The following is a 20,917-nucleotide window of genomic DNA, read 5'->3' on the forward strand; positions in this document are numbered from 1 at the left end:
CGAACATTCTAAATTTTATCCCAAGCCATACCCAGATATACATATAATTAATCAGTGGCAAGAACAAAGACTATGTATATACTCATTCCCAACATAAGGTAATAGATTTGCCATATGTTTAATGTATTTCAGGTTAGAAGATTTCTCCCAAGAATTTCCTGTTTCAACTCATGTACAGCTATTTGTAGCATTCATATGTTGTTTGCTTAGTTTAAACTGATTGTGGTGGTCAAACTCACAAGAGAATATACATTGTTTTCAAAACATTTTATTGAGGAGGAGGAGAGAAAGGATAAGGAAGACAGGCACTCCAACATACAGAGAAAGTGCTCTTGTGAAGAGCTAGATCTTCAAAAAGTACTCAAACCTGAACTAAATTCCACATTTACGCTTGGCACAACAGTGGACCACTTTGGTGGGTCACGAATAAAACTGCTCTGCACTGTTCTACGGCTACATAAAAAGTGATGACAGACTTTAATGACATCAGAAAACAACATTTATGGACTGATGCTTAAATCACTCAAACTCCTATCATGTTCATGAAACAATTACAGATATGACTACTTATTATGCCTAACTTGCTACAGCGGCCCTTTTTCTTAAAGGCACAAACTATAATTTTTTTAAAAAGCAAAATAATACAGAATTAAGGTAAGTCTTAAAAACAAGTTGCCTGTATGGACTATTGTTTCACACATTCATGCTTTAATTGTACAACTCTAAAATAATACAAAAAAATCGCCTTCATTTTTGGCATCACGAGCAATAAAATGGGACATGCAGAGAAGACACAGTTAAAAAAGCTCAGTGCATCATTTGTCAGAATGAAGCAGTTCTTAATGTTCTGTAATTATTACATTCGTAGTAGAAGGCAAAACAGGCCCACAGGCAACATTTTTCTTCAGCATTGTTTGCTTTTCCAAGATCTTTGGATAGTAAAATCTATGTTTGTGGCATATGACATTAAATTACAATGCTATGTGCTTAATAGTCTTCATGGTACAGCAAGGCAAAAACATATGCTCTTTGGATTTATTGTTCAATTTCAAGGCTATCCATCTTTAAATCAGGTGGTTTGAAGCTTATTACTTCTTCATATGTAAGCTCTTTAAAAGAGAAAGAGAAAGCACAATGAGTATAAAGTATTTTGCTACAAAATATTGCTAATTAAGATGACAAACTCTGAAGCCACAAACTTCAAGAATTCAAAACAAACAATTCAAGAAATATATATAAAACATAAAACACACACAGAGTGTAATATTTTATACAGTTTGAATATTTTTTCCATTTTACTAAGAACCTGATAATCAGAATTGCTGTGCTAGTAACTGTACCTAAGAGTTGGTGTATTGACCATCACAAATTATGACTATACCAACACTATAAACATATTTCATTAGCACTGAACAAATTCAGTAAAATAAACCTGTGTGCTCAAGCAGCCTTCAAGTCATAGTCTTGCTGATGGGCATCAATATATGTTACATTCTATACAGCAAGGCTGGATACATCTACAACTAACTGGCTAGATGCATCTTTTAATGAGAATAGGGTCGTACAGTCAGATCAGGAAGCACCAGTTGTTACATACCAGTTGTAGCATGTGACGGTTGGATCAAGGTCAGAGTGCTTTCACACCAAATATAGAAAACTAGCTGAACCCGCACAGAGCTTCTGTGCGGTAGTTTACTTACTTTTTGGAGTTGTGTTGTGAGAATTTGGCTGGTTGTGAGAATTTCGCCTTCTGCCCCAGTGTCTCGCCTGCCATCTCCCCACCTTCTGCCCCTCTGTCCGGCCTGCCATCTCCCCACCTTCTGCCCCACTGTCCCGCCTGCCATCTCCCCGCCTTCTGCCCCTCTGTCCCGCCTGCCATCTCCCCGCCTTCTGCCCCTCTGTCCCGCCTGCCATCTCCCCGCCTTCTGACCCACTGTCCCGCCTGCCATCTCCCCGCCTTCTGCCCCTCTGTCCCGCCTGCCATCTCCCCGCCTTCTGCCCCTCTGTCCCGCCTGCCATCTCCCCGCCTTCTGCCCCTCTGTCCCGCCTGCCATCTCCCCGCCTTCTGACCCACTGTCCCGCCTGCCATCTCCCCGCCTTCTGCCCCTCTGTCCCGCCTGCCATCTCCCCGCCTTCTGCCCCTCTGTCCCGCCTGCCATCTCCCCGCCTTCTGCCCCTCTGTCCCGCCTGCCATCTCCCCGCCTTCTGACCCACTGTCCCGCCTGCCATCTCCCCGCCTTCTGACCCACTGTCCCGCCTGCCATCTCCCCGCCTTCTGCCCCTCTGTCCCGCCTGCCATCTCCCCGCCTTCTGCCCCTCTGTCCCGCCTGCCATCTCCCCGCCTTCTGCCCCTCTGTCCCGCCTGCCATCTCCCCGCCTTCTGCCCCACTGTCCCGCCTGCCATCTCCCCGCCTTCTGCCCCTCTGTCCCGCCTGCCATCTCCCCGCCTTCTGCCCCTCTGTCCCGCCTGCCATCTCCCCGCCTTCTGCCCCACTGTCCCGCCTGCCATCTCCCCGCCTTCTGCCCCACTGTCCCGCCTGCCATCTCCCCGCCTTCTGCCCCACTGTCCCGCCTGCCATCTCCCCGCCTTCTGCCCCACTGTCTCGCCTGCCATCTCCCCGCCTTCTGCCCCTCTGTCCGGCCTGCCATCTCCCCGCCTTCTGCCCCACTGTCCCGCCTGCCATCTCCCCGCCTTCTGCCCCTCTGTCCCGCCTGCCATCTCCCCGCCTTCTGCCCCTCTGTCCCGCCTGCCATCTCCCCGCCTTCTGACCCACTGTCCCGCCTGCCATCTCCCCGCCTTCTGCCCCTCTGTCCCGCCTGCCATCTCCCCGCCTTCTGCCCCTCTGTCCCGCCTGCCATCTCCCCGCCTTCTGCCCCTCTGTCCCGCCTGCCATCTCCCCGCCTTCTGACCCACTGTCCCGCCTGCCATCTCCCCGCCTTCTGACCCACTGTCCCGCCTGCCATCTCCCCGCCTTCTGCCCCTCTGTCCCGCCTGCCATCTCCCCGCCTTCTGCCCCTCTGTCCCGCCTGCCATCTCCCCGCCTTCTGCCCCTCTGTCCCGCCTGCCATCTCCCCGCCTTCTGCCCCACTGTCCCGCCTGCCATCTCCCCGCCTTCTGCCCCACTGTCCCGCCTGCCATCTCCCCGCCTTCTGCCCCTCTGTCCCGCCTGCCATCTCCCCGCCTTCTGCCCCTCTGTCCCGCCTGCCATCTCCCCGCCTTCTGCCCCACTGTCCCGCCTGCCATCTCCCCGCCTTCTGCCCCACTGTCCCGCCTGCCATCTCCCCGCCTTCTGCCCCACTGTCCCGCCTGCCATCTCCCCGCCTTCTGCCCCACTGTCTCGCCTGCCATCTCCCCGCCTTCTGCCCCACTGTCCCGCCTGCCATCTCCCCGCCTTCTGCCCCACTGTCTCGCCTGCCATCTCCCCGCCTTCTGCCCCACTGTCTTGCCTGCCATCTCCCCGCCTTCTGCCCCACTGTCTCGCCTGCCATCTCCCCGCCTTCTGCCCCACTGTCTCGCCTGCCATCTCCCTCACCTCTTTCCCCAGTGTTGTCTCTAAAAGCCCCCAGGTTTTTGTGTTTGTTTCTTTGAATGTTTTTATGGAATCACACAGAACATCTTTCTCCTCCCTAGCTCTTACCCCTGTGTTTGCCCTAGAAGTCCTTGGGGGTTTTGTTTTTGTTTTTAGTGTTGAGTGTGGCTACTGTTGGACCGATGTTTTTCAAGGTAGTACTTGGGCGGGGTGGGGGGAGAGAGCTGGTGTTTGTTTCTCCTCACAGTCTGGCTCTCCGTGGCTTCCCCCTCCCCACCAGCCCTTCAGTTTTCTCCCCCGCTGATACAGTGTGGGAGACTAAGCTGAGTCTCGCCTGTCAACCGTCTCCTCTGTCCCCGCTTGCCCCTACAGCCGGGCCCCCTGCAATCTTTGGCCTCCCAGACATGCCCGCGGATGCTGCCTCCACGGCCGCCAGGTCCTCCGCCGCCACTTGCCCTCAGGCTGCGCCTCTTGCAATCTTTGGCCATGCCCCCCAATGCTGCCTCTTGTTTGCTGCCGGCCAGGCCTGCCGCCGCCACTTGGCTCCACGGCTGCCGGGCCCGCCTGCCACCTCTGGCATCCTCGGCCATGCCTGTGGGGCCACCAGCCAGGCCCGCTGCTGCTGCCGCCGCTTGCCTGTGCAGCCGCTGAACCCTCCGCCGCCGCTTGCCCCCGTGTCCGGGCCCACCTGCTGCATGTCTCCCCGGCCATGGCCTCCTCCTCCCTCCACACACCCCTTTTCCTCCTGGCGGCGGCGGCGCTCCGCCCGCCGGCCCAACCTGCTCCTGTTGCACGCTCTTTCCTCCGGCAGCCAGCCCCAGAGTCCCGCCGCCAGGCCCGCCACCTCGCCTCCATGGCCGGGCCCAACCCACCCCGCCTCTGCGGCTAGGACTGCCTGGCTCCCCGGCCATGGCCGCCACTGCCTCGCATAATTCTCCTGGGTGTGCCACCAGGACCAATCAGGTTCCCCCTGCAGCCCAGCCAATCAGCTGGGCTGCCGGGACGCATTTTTCCTGGGCACACCCAGGAGAATTATATATATAGATACTATTTTCCCCTGCTAACATGCCTGTTGGGTGAGCCTATGGCTACATAAACTTCTTACAAACATGAATGAAAATACCTACTTATATGGGCCTACATCCAGACTAGTGTTGAACTAGCACAGTGTCCATTGTAAGGCCTGGGGGCCACTGGGCCCCCCCTCAACTCTAAGTGTGGCTCCCAGGCTAATACAATTATGCTTGTGTGAAGTAACAGCTTTGGCCAAAGCAGAATACTCTGCACAGTCCCCCTGCCACTATGCGGAGACGAACATTCTCGTTATGCAGTGCTGGGCTTTGTCCAGTGCTGAAAACTCAGTTAAGGGAAATGGAGCCCTCTTGAGCCTCTGTGCCATATTGAAAGCTGTGGACAGAGTCTCTCTTAAAAGGGCCCTCCCAGCACTGAGGAAAATGCTGTACTGTGTGAAGGTCAATACAGTGAGAAATGGCTCCTACGTTGAAGGGTTTGTTTTTTTGCCAAAGTGGCCCTAGCTTGAAAAACAATGAAGATCACTGCACTAGCATAATGCAGTTGTGCTAGTGCAAGTATCTAGCACAATAATGTTGCACAAAGAAAGGACCTTCTGTTCCAGACTAGTTCTTGCTCTAGTACAGGGGTGTGCAATCTTGGCCCTCCAGCTGCTTTTGAACTACAACCCCCACAATAAATTGTGGCTGGGGATGTTGGGAATTTTAGTTCAAGAACAGCTGGAGGTCAAGACTGCCCACACCTGCACTAGTGGAAGATGCTGACAAATTGCATGGCAAATTGAGCAACCATGTAATGTGTCCCAGAGTATGTCACTTATTTATTTATTACATTTACAGACCGTCCCATCCAAAGGCTCTGGGTGGTGCACAGCATTTAAAAAGACATAAAACAAACACCATCTAAAACACACTACTTAAAACAATATAAACATAATTTAAAACCATTTAAAACCAATTAAAATACCCCCAAACAATTTTAAAACCTTGGAAACCCAGGCCAAACAAATGGGTTTTCAGGACTCTCTTAAAGGCCAGCAGTGAGCCTACATACACAGTATATACATAAATATTTTTATTTATGGTCCATGACCAAAACACAGCACACAACAGTTAAATACAAATAAAATTGTTAAACAATACAGTGTCATATTAAACAGGAAAATTAAAACTAATTTGTTCACATCTTATTTTGCAAGCCACTGCACAAAATCTTGCTGTTCTCCCGGTAATCTCCACATGATGATCCATTAAGAAATAAACCACGTAAAAATCATATGAATGGCCCAGACATTTTTTTTAGATAAGGCTCAATCCAGATGGAGTGAATAGCTTTATAGAAAGGAAAGCAAAACATGGGAAATTGTCTCCACCTCACCTGTGCCACATGGGCATAAACGATTCCTCAGAGGGACCCTCTTGTATCTTCCCTCTAAAACTGCAGAGGGCAAAACGTTGAACCGAGCTTGAGAAAAAGCTCTCCTCTGGCCTAGGGCTGGCTCGGCAAGTGCGTAAGATATGCTGCAGGGCAAGGGTAATTTAAGAAGCTACCACAGCTATTCCTGGGAGAGACCAAACTTAGGTCCCTTTGCTTCTCTATATCTAAGACTCTCTGCTTGAGAATCTTTTTGGCTACATCAGGACCCAAAGATCGTAAAAATTGGTCTGAAAAGCCACAATTACCCAAAATAACCTGGACTTTCTTTTCCCAAGATGACTGGAATTCATCCTCTAAAGCTAATGGAGCAAGGCCTAGACCGGAAGTATGGAGCTTAAGCCAATAATTAACCGTACACATCCATGTCTGAGCCACAATCGTAATTATTCCTGCTTCCAAGCGCAAAGCCGCAATAAGATGGAGATAGGTCTACCTGCTAATTTAAGCTGGTGGAAAGCAGGGTCGTAAAGGTAAGGAATTAAAAAGATAATATAAAAGTTAAATAAAAAGGGAGCCAAAATGCAATCCCATTTAACCCCTTTCTGTGAAGAGACAGGCTCCGATAAGTGCCTATTGTTATCATGCTTGACCCTTAGTAGAATATTTTCATACAATGTACGAATAAGAAGTAGTAGTCGTGGCTCTATGGAGGTCACTGCAAGTTTGCTCCATCAGCGGGCCCTAGAAATTGATCAAAAGCGGCCTTAAGGTCAATAAAAGCCACATATAGAGTGGATTTTTTTTGTTAGAGAACTTTTCTACAAGATGGGAAAGAACCAAGGCCTAGTCCATTGTAGACCGGCTGGTTAGAAAACCGGCTTGTTCTCTAAGAATGGAATTCTGTTCTGCCCAATCAATAAGTTTGAGGCACAAATGCCTCGCGTATAGTTTACTAATTATACACAACAAACTTATTGGGAAGTAGTTAGAGGGGTTATAGTGCTGTCTGCTCTTAAAAATTGGCCGTATTCCAGTCCTCAGGGATACAACCCACCCAATCAATTTATTTATTTATTTATTTAATGCATTTTTATACTGCCCTAACCCAAGTTTAAAAACAATAAAAACAAAACATTAAAATCAATTAAATATTAAAAACAGCTTAAAACAAATCAATAAATAACCCAGAAGTTAAAAAATTACAAAGTTAAAAAGCTAAAAGGCCTGGGTAAAAAGATAAGTCCTTAGAGACTTTTTTAAAGCTGCTAGAGAGGGGGAGACTCTTATTCCCATGGGAAGCATGTTCCAAAGTCTCAGGGCGACAACAGAGAAGGCCCGTCCCTGGGTGGCCACCAGATGACATGAAGGTAGCCACAGACGAGCCTCCCCTGATGTACGCAGTGGATGATGGGGATCATGCAGAAGAAGACACTCTATTAAGTACCGTGAGCCTAAGCTGTTTAGGGCTTTATAGGTTATAACCAGCACTTTGTATTTTGCCTAGAAACTTATTGGCAGCCAGTGCAACTCCTGTAATATAGGAGTAATATGGTCTCTTTGAGATGACCCGGAGACCAACCTGGCTGCCGCATTTTGTACTAATTGCAGTTACATACAAAGGCAGCCCCACATAGAACGCATTGCAGTAATCAAGTCTGGAGGTTACCAACAAGTGTACTACTGTTTTGAGATCATGAACCTCAAGAAACGGACGCAGCTGGTGTATCAACCGAAGCGGATAGAAAGCGCTACAGGCCACTGCCTCAACCTGGGGAATCAGGGAAAGGTGTGAATCCAGAAGCACTCCCAAACTGTGTACCTGTTCCTTCTGAGGAAGTGTGACCCCATCTAGAACAGGTAGATCAATATCGCTGCCTGAGTGACGACCCCGCACAATAAGTACCTCTGTCTTGTCTGGATTCAGTCTCAGTTTGTTATCCCTCATCCAGCCCATTACAGCTTCCAAGCAGGCATTCATGGAGGATATGCCTTCTCCTGATGATGTTGACATGGAGAAATAGATTTGGGTGTCATCAGCATACTGATAACACCCAGCACCAAATCTCTCCCAACGGTTGCATGTAGATATTAAAAAGCATTGGAGACAGTATGGAGCCCTGAGGGACCCCATATAAAAGCTCAGATTTTGAAAAGCAACAGTCTCCAAGTGACACCATCTGGGATCTGTCAAAAAGGTGGGAGTGGAACCACTGCCAAGCAGTGCTTCCCACCCCCAACTCCCTCAGACGTTCCAGAAGGATACTATGGTTGATAGTATCGAAAGCCACCGAGAGATCCAAAAGGACCAACAGAGTCACACTTCCTCTGTCAAGTCCCAATTGGAGATCATCCATCAGCCCGACCGAGGTAGTCTCCACTGTCCGAAAAACCAGTTTGAAATGGGTCTAGATAATCAGTTTCCTTCAAGACCGCCTGGAAGCCTGGAGCTGGGAGGCCACCACCCTCTCAATCACCTTGCCCAACCATGGGGGGTTGAAGACAGGCCTGTAGCTACTAAACGAGGGGTCCAAGGCAGGCTTCTTAAGAATAGGTGTAATAATTGCCTCCTTTAAACAAGGAGGCATCCTGCCCTCTCTCAGAGAGGTATTTATAATTGCCACCAGGCTCTCCACAACAATCCCCTTGCCAGATAGTATAAGCCATGTTGGGCAAGGATCAAGCAGACAGGTGGTAGGACGCACCATTCCGAGCAGCTTGTCCACATCCTCAGGAGTCACAAACTGAAATTGATCCAGTCTAACCACATAAGAGGAGTTGATGGATACCTCTGCATCTGACACTGTGATAACTGTGGAGTCTAAATCTAGATCTAGATCGACCCGAATACGAGAGACTTTGTCCACAAAAAACTCATTAAAAGTGTTGCAGCAGGCAGCTGATGGTTCCAAATTTGAATTCAGGGGAGCAGGGGGCCCTACTAGCCCCCTCACAATCTTGAATAGCTCCACTGGACGAGAGCCTGCGGAAGCAATAAGTGCAGAAAAGAAACACTTCTTTGCTGCACGTATAGCCAGAGCATAGATCTTTAAATGCACTCTATGTCGCAATCTGTCGGATTCGAGGCGAGTCTTCCTCCACTTGCACTCCAGTCGTCTACCTTGCCGCTTCAGCTCCCGCAGATCTTCCATATACCAAGGAGCCATTTTTGAAGCGGGTTGGAAAGGACGCTTAGGAGCAATCACGTCTATTGCCCTGGTGAGCTGATTATTCCAATTCTCCACCAGGGCATCAACCAGATCGCCGGCAGGGCCAACATTAAATCCTTCCAAGGCTTCTTGGAATCCTATTGGATCCAATAACCTTTTTGGATGGACCATTCTAATAGGTCCCTCACCCCTGCAGAGGTGGGATGCAACTGTGAGTCCGACCTTAACCAGATGGTGGTCCATCCATGACAATGGGGAAATCACAGGAGTCCCCAACCACGGAACACCACCCTGATCAGAATGAAAGATCAGATCAAGAGTATGACCAGCAACATGTGTCGGTCCAGAGGCCACTTGGGATAGACCCATAGTTGTCATGGCCGCTATGAACTCCTGAACTGCACCAGACAACCTGGTTTTGAAGTGGATATTGAAGTTCCCCAACACTATATGCCTGGGGGACTCCAACGCCAAACCCAAGACCAAGTCTGCGAGCTCAGTTAGGGACTCTGTTGGGCAGTGGGATGATTGGTACACCAACAGAAGTCCCAATCTATCCCTGGTCCCAAAACGTACATACAAACATTCAATATGATCAGACACTCTGATAGGGATCCTGGTAAGGGAAATATTATCTTTAAAGACCACAGCTACCCCACCTCCACGCCCACACTCCCTTACCTTACCTTCTCCTGGAGGGAGAAGCCGGGCCCAAACTGGACCACTAGACTCCCCCAACCAAGTCTCCGTAATACACACCAGGTCAGCCCCTTCATCTCTGATCAAATCATAGATTATTTCAGATTTGTTTTGGACTGACCTGGCAGTACAAAGGAGCAAGGCAAGGTTCTGTGGGTTGTTGGCACTGCTCCCCAAGGTCAAAGAGCTGGCAGGGCAGCCAGAAGGGGAAACAGCTATTAAGTTTCTGACTACCCTTCCCCTGCAATGGCCTGCTGACCTGTCAACGTAACTTCTTCTATTCCCCACCACCACTGGAATAGCTGCACCGAGACCAGTGGACACGCCCTCCCATCTCCCAATCTCTGGACAAACTCCAAAACATTCAAAACAGATCTTACCCAAGCCTTATCCCAGCCACCCCCAACCCTAAAAATGATGAACCAGGAGGGGTAGCCCTCGCCCTTATTGCTCCCCGAAGAATATAGGTAAAAAGCTTGGCTAAAACAGGGGCCCATCAGTCGATTTCCACTTTCAAAAGCTCCCCTGGGATCAAATCCTTACCGGGGGGCCTTGCCTGACTGTAACTGTGAGATCAGACTGGTAATTGCCTGTGTCGAGACCAGAGGCCAAGGAGGGAGACTATCCAAATGATATGGACAGGGAGAGGGTTGAAACAGCGTGTCTTCGTATAAAGTCCTGAAATGCAAGGTCCAGATATCTGCGGTAATATGACCACCCAGACTAGAAAAAGCCCCCTTGAAACTGGCCAACACAATTCCCCAAAACCGTCTGGAGTCTTTCAGTTTAGCTGCAGCAATAAGCCATTCCCAAGCTGCGTTCATCTCTGCATTCTTTTTTTGTGTCATCAACAATTTATATTTTTTCTTCATCTCCAAGATTTCTTGGGCTAGATCATCATTTGGATTGAGCCTAAAATAATTAAATTTAGTGACCTTATTTTTTTATTTTTTTTTTTTGCTGTAATACAGTCTTGATCGAACCAGTTACGAGAGCTATTTCTTTTATGGATACCCCTTTTAATCGACTAACTCAGGCAAAGTTGTATTTTCTGGATAAGATTAAAATCCAACAGTGAGCCTCAACTGCAGATATCTGCCAGGAGTGCATTGCATAGACCAGGAGCAGTTATAGGGAAGGCCCAATTCCGAGTCGCCACCAGACGTACTGGTCGTAACTGGAGACTGACCTCTCCAGATGACCGCAATGTGTGATAGGGATCTCTAAGGTAGCCTGAACCCAAACCATTCAGGGCTTTAAAGGTAATAACCAGCACTTTGTGCTGATCAGCAGCCAGTGCAACTGTTTTTAAAACAGGCATAATATGGTCTTCCCTGGTTGCCCCAGAGACCAATCTATCTGCCACATTTTGAACTAACTGAAGCTTCTGAACTACGTACAAAGGCAACCCAACGCAGAGCGCATTGCAATAGTCAAGCCTGGAGATTACCAGCTGATGCACCACTGTTTTGATATTTTTCTCTTCAAGGAATGGACACAGCTGTTGAATTAGCCAAAGTTGATGGAAAGCACTCCTGGTCATAGCCTCCACCAGAGATACCAGGGTGTAACCTGGATGCAAGAACACTCCCAAGCTGTTTACCTGTTCCTTCTAGGGGAGGGTAACCCCATCCAGCACAAGAAGATCTAACTCATCCCTCAGATTCCCCTTCCCCACAATGAGCACCTCCATCTTGCTTGGATTCAGCTTCAATCTGTTATGCCTCATGCAGCCCATTAGCATTTACACAACTGCTAATATTCCATTAGCAGTTACACAACATTGCAGAGCACTGCAATTTCTCAAACTTCTTAAGCATGTACAATCTTTCTCATAGGACTATCGCAACACAAGTCTAGTTGTCAACCATGGCTATTTTATTTTAATGATCTGTTGGATACACAACCCTACTGTTATGTGAATAGTTCTTTGTACACAAGACAACAGGCACACTGCTGAAAATGGAGCATCTACGCTTCAAGAACAGCCTCTCCCCCTTAAGACCTTTTGCAGATGGGTGGAAAAGAAGATAGTATTAAGGGCACAAAAATGTTCTTTCTGAACATGTATAATACCAGTCTTTGTATATTACTATAGAGATGCATGATAAAACTTTTCAACTCCTATCGTAAAAATTTAGGACCTGGGTGCTAGAACCTAATAAATTTTCTGAACCTATGGAAGTTCTCCCTTAATTTCAAAGCATTGCCTCTGCATCTTAAGCTATGGGAGTGGTGGGAAGAAGAGCACAAAATTCTTTAAAGCTGGGCGAGGGGCATTTCCCTACAGAATCTTAGAGAAATGCAAACAAAACATGTTGAGGCTATTCTCACAAGCAGCCTAGCCTGGACTGGTTGCCTGTGAGAACTGCCGGGATCTGCACAGATCCTGATGGTGCTGTGGCGCCAAACCCAGCGCCAAAGCCTGGCTCCAGCTGCTAGGATTGTGTGTCAGTGTGGGCTGACACAGAGATGGGACCCTAAAGTGCCCTTCCCCTGGGGAAATCCTCCAGGGAAATCCCCCAGTGCACCACATTCTGTGCACAGTGTGTTAATAATTCAATTCAATTTATTATGATCAAAGATCAGCAGTAGTCTTATTGACTATTCCAGAATACTAGCTAAACACTTTTGGACTAACGTGGGGAATCGGCATGGCTTTCTGTAAAGTTCATTACATAATAAATTTTTTCAAAGTTTTGGTTTGGAAAATGAGGATAAGACAAACAGATTTATTTTGGGATAATGGGATACAGGAAAAGAAAAAAGATTGGTTAGGCAAGACGAGAAGGCAATAAAAATCTTAACTAACCGTATTAACTAGAGTCTCATGTAGAAAAGTGGCAGAGAAGTGGCAGAAAAGATACAATAAAGGCAGCCCCTTTCCCACCTTCCCAGGGGCTACTTGAAGCTCTGGATGCTCTGAGGGGAGGCAGAAAGACACCCAAGGCCAGGGAGCTCAGACTATCAGCTCCAACAGAGACCAGCACTCACCCAAAAGGACTACTGGGGCAGCCTGTTCTTCAGCTTTCCAGGGGCTAAGAAGAAGGCAAGAAAAGAGAAGCCCAGACCAGGGAGCTCTTTTTTTCAGCTCATGAGAAGACCATCAATGAGCTGAAACATGTCCTGTAGCACCAGTGCTACATTATTTTGGATGTCAGCTAGAGAGATTATCTGCGGTGGCTCTCTTATATTTAGGCAGCAGGATAGCAACTGTCCCTATTCATCCCAGGATGGCATCCTTCTTAATGTCTGTTGCAAGTGTCTCCTTTGTAGACACTAACCCTGTCCTTTGTAGACAGGGAATGTTTTCACTCATTTTGTTATAAACTGCTCTGAGAATGATTTTTGTCCAAAAGTGCTATAGAAACACTTTTAACAACAACATCTGTGCAATAGAGATTGCTGGTTTGGAAGTATCTGTCTTCATTCAATTTTTAAATCTGAATTCCAGGAACAGTTGAGATCTGTATTATTAAAACAGACAATATTGACTAGAACAGACTCATGCATACAAAATGAGACTTTAAGATATTCATAAAACCCACTGCCCTAGAAAATCTGTTGTAAATTATAATTGACATAGGCAACACACAATAGTCTTTTCCCATTAGACTTGGCTATTAAAAATACTGTATATCTCAGATGCTTCTAACCCATACATTTGGTTTTCAATCTCTGCCCTATTCATGTGCTATAAAGTATGCAGCAGCTGAAAGTATTTGGAAAGGCTCTACATGGGGATCCCCAATTCTTTAGACATTTGAAGGAATAAAAATATTGGATATAAATTTATTAATTAAATATGCTAAATGTTATTATTAGACCAAAAAAATAAGTTGGGTCAATAAAGAAACCATCTTACCCACTAGAAACCTAGAAGTTCAATCCTATTCACCACCACTTTTAGTAGATCAATCTGCAAGGGTGTTTGGTTTTTAATATAAGGATGAAAAGAGAACCCCCCTTTGTATCATACAGAAGTTTATCTTAATTTTTGTAAGTTGTGGAAAGAGGAGCTTTCTTGTTTCTCAGTGGAAAATTAGAATTGGACAAGCAGGTAGCAACATCTTAAAATATGGCCCTCTTCCACAGAAAGCACATCTTTGTAGAAAAATACCCCAAAGCCATCTGTACATTCTGCTTTCTGTGTAGGAAAATAATAACTTTTAAAACAATTCTTATATTCCACTTTTCTTTTAAAAAGTTCATAGTGACTTAAATAGAAGCATTCAGTAGTCTCTCATCCAGGTCCAAATCCACTTAGTTTCATCAGTGCTCCAATACAATTCAGTGTCCAAAATGGGCCCTGGCAATTTCATTTTGTATATAAGTAGTTGCTTTCTATTATAAGTTTGCACATAATGTACAAATTGCCTTTTCTTCTTTATATTTCAAAATAAAGCTAAGCAAGAGATCTTTCCCTAAGGCACAGAAAGCTACTGAATTAAACCAGGCAAAGTGATCCATTTCCATTTTTTAAAAAAGTCAAAAACCTTGATTTTTTTTTTTTGCCTTCTAGAATTTTGAGTAGATTCTATAAAGCTGATAGAGAAATGCCTCTTGAACAAATCTTTAAAGAGAAGTCTTACGTAAGACTGCCTAGGCACTCAATTATTCACAGTATGGAATGAAAGTACATATAGTCGCTTGAATGCAGCAACTGAAATATTAATTCTGCTTCTCCTTAGAGAAACAGCTTGAAGAGCCAGATGTTCTGTTTGTACCCACATAAATTAAATGTCAAAACAACAAGAGATCATTAAAAAAAAACCCAACGACCCAGTATTCCTATTGCCACTTTTAGATGGGAAAGTGTTTTTGGAAAAGATTTTCCTAATGCTAGATAAAATCATATTAGAAGTCATCAAAGCCTAGACCACAGATATCTAAATATCAAGCTGGGGTGGACCCTGCTGTTGTACACTGGGTTAACAGTGAGACACTATTAAATTTTCATTCAAAATCTATTTCAAGGGCATATAAGTAGATCATGGACACTGTACTTGCCATTCTGCACAGTGGAAATTTTTTATCTCTAATTTAAAAGCTGAGCACAGAGCGTAAAACTATATTTGCTTTGAAATATATCAAAAGAAAGTTAATGTCAGTCCTACTTTCAGCTTAAAGTTATCTATACAGCAGTTCTAAGGAAGCCATGCATTGTGGAAAGCAGCTTGTCAGTGTTAGATAGAAATTGTGGAGTCTTCTTGACTCAAAGGCACAGCCAACAGCATGCATACAGACAGCTGAAAATGTAGTTGTTTTATAGCAGATATATGTTCAGGAAAGAAGGATGAAACTTGTGTACGTAAATAGAAGAATGGCGATGATTATTTCTTGTATTTGGTCAGTTATTTTTGGCCTGTTAGCTCCCAAGTGGGCTTAACAATAAAAAAACAAAAGTCACATAAACATAACACATCATAAAGCCAATTTACAAAACTACTCTAAAACTCAAGTTCATAAAGGAACTTGATAAATTCATAAAGCAAATTCAGGAACTTGAGAAAAGCTGTCAAGATGTTCCATGTACCTTCAAAGGCCTGGTGGAACACAAGATTTCAACACATTTCCTAAAAAGCCTTCATATATCATCAACGGCAAATACAGCCTCTAAGCTACTAATTGAGAAATATCTCTAAATTAACTCTGCATTAGATCTTCTACAGCACTTTATTTCCAGATACACGGGCTGTTCACACGACCGCACTTGGTCGGTCAGGTGTAGGAGGCAGGGTTCAACCTACCTTCCCCCAGATGACTGCTCACAGCCTGGGCAGTACACAAGCCGCACGCCCACATGATCAGTGCTGCCAAGAGCAGTGTGGATGAATCTGGTAAACAGAGGCTGGGACTCACTGTCCTGGCCTCTGTGAATCTCACAATGCACCATGCAACACATGCAATGCATTGTGGGATTCCCCCAAGAGACAGGCACTCTAGGTGACCATCTCTGTATGAGGTTGGCTACTAGTAGCCCGGTTCACACACGAGCCTGTAGCCAGGGTTAAGGAAGCTCTTGCTCCCTTAACCTTGGCTAACAGCCAGGCTAAGAAGTGGGGCTAGGCGGTGCTGCACCACTGGGCTAGGGCCCCATCTCGGTGGTTCTCACACGCAGCCTAACCGTGGGTTAGGCTGCATGTGAGAACAGTCTCACAATCCTTTGTCTACTCTCATGCAAGATCAGCTTAAGTTGGGTGGGAATTAAAATCATGCTGCTATTTAATACAAGTGATATTTTAAACATTTTTTTATTTTACATTTTAATTATCACAAAGCGTGTTCTTACCTTTCCATTCATCTATGATCCGTTCTTTATTCTCTATTGACTCATCATATAGCTCTGCCTCAGGTTCATCATCAGGATCATGATATTGTACAAAGTATGGATGTGCAAGTGCTTCTGAGGCAGTTATTCTTTTATCACTATCCAGGATAAGCATTTTCTCAAGAAGATCCACAGCTAAGATTTTAGAGACAAAACTCAAAATAAAGTTGCTAATCCATTTCCTTTTAACCAATATGAACTTAATAGCAAAATTCTATATGTTCCTCACTTAATCTTAAAATAGAATATCTTTTCCTGTTCAAGGTGCAAGATCTATAGCAATCTTAATTAAAGAAGAAAAACATAGCATCATCGACATGGTGTTTAATTCACACAATACATTTTGTACATGGGAATTGGTTCCTAATTACAAGCAGACAGTTACAAAAAGTAACCCAGCTGTATAATAATGACTTGTACAGGTGAAACTCGGAAAATTAGAATATCGTGCAAAAGTCCATTAATTTCAGTAATGCAAATTAAAAGGTGAAACTGATATATGAGACAGACGCATTACATGCAAAGCAAGATAAGTCAAGCCTTAATTTGTTATAATTGTGATGATCATGGCGTACAGCTCATGAAAACCCCAAATCCACAATCTCAGAAAATTAGAATATTACATGGAACCAATAAGACAAGGATTGAAGAATAGAACAATATTGGACCTCTGAAAAGTATACAGTGTACTGTGCTTGATTGGCCAGCAAACTCGCCTGACCTGACCCCATAGAGAATCTATGGGGCATTGCCAAGAGAAGGATGAGAGACATGAGACCAAACAATGCAGAATTGCTGAAGGCCGCTAATGAAGCATCCTGGTCTTCCATAATACCTCATCAGTGCCACAGGCTGATAGCATCCATGCCACGCCGCATTGAGGCAGTAATTGCTGCAAAAGGGGCCCAAACCAAGTACTGAATACATATGCATGCTTATACTTTTCAGAGGTCCGATATTGTTCTATTCTTCAATCCTTGTCTTCTTGGTTCCATGTAATATTCTAATTTTCTGAGATTGTGGATTTGGGGTTTTCATGAGCTGTACGCCATGATCATCACAATTATAACAAATTAAGGCTTGACTTATCTCGCTTTGCATGTAATGCTTCTGTCTCATATATCAGTTTCACCTTTTAATTTGCATTACTGAAATTAATTGACTTTTGCACGATATTCTAATTTTCCGAGTTTCACCTGTATAATCCCCTTCAAAATACATGCGAACCATGATAAATGAAAAAGATCAGGTCAGTGTACATGTGTCCATTAGAAGAAAGCAAATAATGGATTTGTGGACTTAGGCATCCTATATAACTGATGCTTATTCATGTGTTTTGCACCTTGAAAACCAGTTCCTATATACAAAATATTGTCTATAGAATAGCTCTTAATTACATCATGATAATGGCTTAATTACTAATACATTACTAGAACAATCACAATCACAGTCAATAGGCTGTGAATGTTGCCTGCCAACAAGCAACTTATCTGTTTCAAGGTCATAATGGGTCCTAACTGGTTGCTATGAGCTCAGCTACTTTGTTTAAGGCTGTGTTGTCATGGGACAGTCTTAAAGAAGGTAGCTGAATGTTAAGAGGGAAAAGGGAAGACTGCTCAATTTGAATTATAGGGTCCATAAGCATTTTATGGACCCTACTTTTTAAATTAACAAAAAGGAATCAGCTTATGTATGCGTTACACAACCTGATTCTTAAAAGGCTCTGGGTTCTGCACAGTCACTCCCTCATACACGCTTAGATCTGTATAAGCGCTATAGAGGCAAGCTAGGGTGTAGCATAATGTGTTGGTGATCCCTAAGCCCACCCATCCCGACAAACAGCAAACCTTCGGGGAGGGTTGGGCCATGGGACATTTTATAGAAATGAACTATACCAAGTACCACCATTTACCTAACAAGTTTCTTGTATTACTATTTACTAAGCTAAGGAAGAAAGAATACTCCCCATCCTATTCTACCAGGCAGGGTTACAGGCTACATTGGCAGCAAATGATGGACATCAGCCTGATGGCAACCTGAAGGTAGATTGAGATGAGTAGAAGCCACACAGAAGCCTTTTCTAAGCCTACTGTGCAGTGCCTGAACAGCACAAGAAGTAGCTACCTGTATTCTCCTGCCATGCAATTAAATCCAGTGGCTAACATCCTGAGTAACAAAGAACACATGTTAGTAGGGTCTGTGGGGATGAAGTGGGAGCCCTTGCTCTTTTGGAGTGTGTGCCGCTTTCGCAAGTATTAATGCTCTTGCACAACACTGCAAGCAGAAGAGGACTGGGAGTTGCATGAGAGTGCACCCTCCATCCCCACAGTCCCTATGAATGTGCATCCTTCGTTAGGATGTCAGCGAGTGTTAACACATCTCCTTAGTATTTCTGAGCAACTGCAAAAGGGTGGTGCTGAAAAGAGAGACTCTTCCTTGAGTTCTTTAGTGCCTGATTCAGTATTTATGTTTGTTGTGTCCTATCCAGTTATCTTTTGCAGATTGTTTAGACATTTGTCCTAAGGGAGATCCCGTAGAGAGTGTGAGGGATAAGTCAGGGAGAAGGAAAACAAGAAAATGGAGTTGTTGCTCAATAAACCTTTATTTAAATCCACATAAGATTTCCTTGCATGTATGAGGGAAGCATATATAAAATACTGATTTATTAGTTCTGCTATTGAGCTAAAGATATTTAGAAATTCACACTACTGTGCTTTTTCATGTGATTTTGTTATGTCTCTTTGAAAACCAACCATGAGAGATACTAAAACCTCAAGAATTCTTACCTAATGGGGTAGCTCCACGAAATACTGTTTTTAGATCCTGTTGAGGCATATGCGGTAGAGATTCTATGTACTTTCTGGCCTGGGGTGAAGAATGACATAGGCAAGTTGTGGTTTTAAAAAACCGCTCTTGGAAAAGTATCATACATACGTGTTATGCTACCCAAACATGAAAATAACTGCATTTAATCTTAATCAGCCAACCATATTTTGTGTGTGTGTGTGTGTGTGTATCTATATCTACCGTATATATCCCAGAAAGTGGAGTTTGTCACTCTTCAGTTCACTTAGGAAAAACTCTTTGAACTCTCTTTATTCAATTCGCCTGCACTAAATACAGATTTAAATTAGATACTACTTACTAAATACATGACCTCAGAGTCCCCAGCTTCCAGTATTCAGAGCTGCAAAGGTGAACTAGAATGGCAGTGGCTGTGATCTCCCAAGAGGTGCTATGTCCTCAGAGACATCAATATGAGTAATCCGACTTTCTACATGTCTACCCATCAAAGCAATAAAAAGACAGATATGCCATTCTCTCTCATACGCAAAAACCAGATATTTTTGACATACCAATTATTTTCTAGCCCGTAACTGGCCCTAACCACCCCCAGCACAGTACCTCCAGTGACTGTTGCTGGTGTCTATCGTATGTTTCTTTTTCGATTGTGAGCCCTTTAGGGACAGGGATCTATCTTATTCATTTATTATTTTTCTGTGTAAACCGCCCTGAGCCATTTTTGGAAAGGCGGTATAGAAATCGAATTATTTATTTATTTATTTATTTATTATTAATAAATTAATTCCCTATCCTGTTCTTCATATGAAAGATCATGTTTGTTAGCAGCTTATATATGCCTTATTTCAGGGGGTAGCTAGATGGTGTATACAGAATGCATGCAATAAAGCTCAATTTCATTTTTAAGAAAAAGCAGCTTCAGGGGCTGCAATTTTAAGCATTTGAATGGCACACCCCGTTCCTCCAGATAATTTCCACTCAAAACTACAGCCTCCTGATGCTGTTTTTCATTCTAAAAAAACCTGTCAGGACTTTGTTATATGCATTTTCAGTTTGCCTCCCAATGGGCTTTTGATGTAAGATTCAACCGGAGCTTGACCACATCCTGTTTACTTGCCAGTTTTTCCTCCATGTTCCAGTAAGCTCCATAGTAATTACCCTTCAGAGTCTAGAGCATTTACATCATCTCAAATCTGGGAACATCACCAACATGTTTTATAATAGTTCTCCATTTAAGTTATCAGACATGTGTCACAATTTGACACAACATGCAGGGCAGAGAACCCATTTGCTGCATAAATCCATGTAAGTGAACCAAGTCTCATACTCCATGTGGGACAATGTTCCCCTTTGCTCATGCTCCAGGCAGATTATGGCTGATATCTACAATGGCAAGTCTCTGTAATTGTCTAGGAGGGGGGGAAAGAACTGTGTTTGAGAGAGGGCTCACTTTACCCATAGAGCATCTTTTCCCATGTACCAGAGACATCAAAGTGTTACATTTCTGCTTCTTTAGATTCCATAGTGGTTTTGTGCTTCAGGTCATGATCAGTCCTCTTCCTTGTGAGAACAAATCTGGCTAACCTACATTTCCACCTGTTCATCTCCCCAATACAGGAGGATATATACCTGCAGACAGGATCCAGTTGGTGCGGGAAAGTGAGTTCATGTTCACTACTGATTGTATGAGAGTTACTAAAAACTCCTTTTGTGCCTCTCTATAAATCTATTTTTATTATCCAGGAGAGGCAGTATCAGTGCAGAAGGGGAGAACTACATGCCTGGAAACTGATGATTGAACAGAAGGATGGAAGCCAACAGACTGTAATCATACAGCAGGAACCACATTGTAACAATGGAACCTTTTAAGTTCTGTGAAGCTAGGAACCACTTGGCATAATTTTAAGAAACTCTTTTTAGGAAAAGTTTGAAGATCTAAATGGCTAAAAGTAAAATAATTGAGGGTGGTAACAGATGGA

The 20,917-nt window shown here is 44.5% G+C and overlaps 1 protein-coding gene across 3 annotated transcripts in view; it reads right to left on the reverse strand.

Moving 5' to 3' along the window:
- Positions 1-252: 252 nt before the first annotated feature.
- The window catches only part of MAPK11 (mitogen-activated protein kinase 11), a 74,140-nt gene continuing 53,475 nt past the window's right edge, over positions 253-20,917 (reverse strand). For 2 of the 3 annotated variants that reach the window (XM_053256451.1, XM_053256452.1), the window contains 3 exons: positions 18,923-19,001; positions 16,098-16,271; positions 253-1,109 (listed from right to left, as the gene is read on the reverse strand). In XM_053256451.1, coding sequence (XP_053112426.1) covers positions 1,036-1,109; positions 16,098-16,271; positions 18,923-19,001 — 327 coding nt within the window. In that variant the 3' untranslated portion in view covers positions 253-1,035. The remainder of the gene's footprint in view (positions 1,110-16,097; positions 16,272-18,922; positions 19,002-20,917) is intronic. The other variant, XM_053256454.1, reaches the window with a different exon arrangement.

The sequence above is a fragment of the Hemicordylus capensis genome, chromosome 5 (genome assembly GCF_027244095.1).
Source record: "Hemicordylus capensis ecotype Gifberg chromosome 5, rHemCap1.1.pri, whole genome shotgun sequence".
NCBI lineage: Eukaryota > Metazoa > Chordata > Lepidosauria > Squamata > Cordylidae > Hemicordylus > Hemicordylus capensis.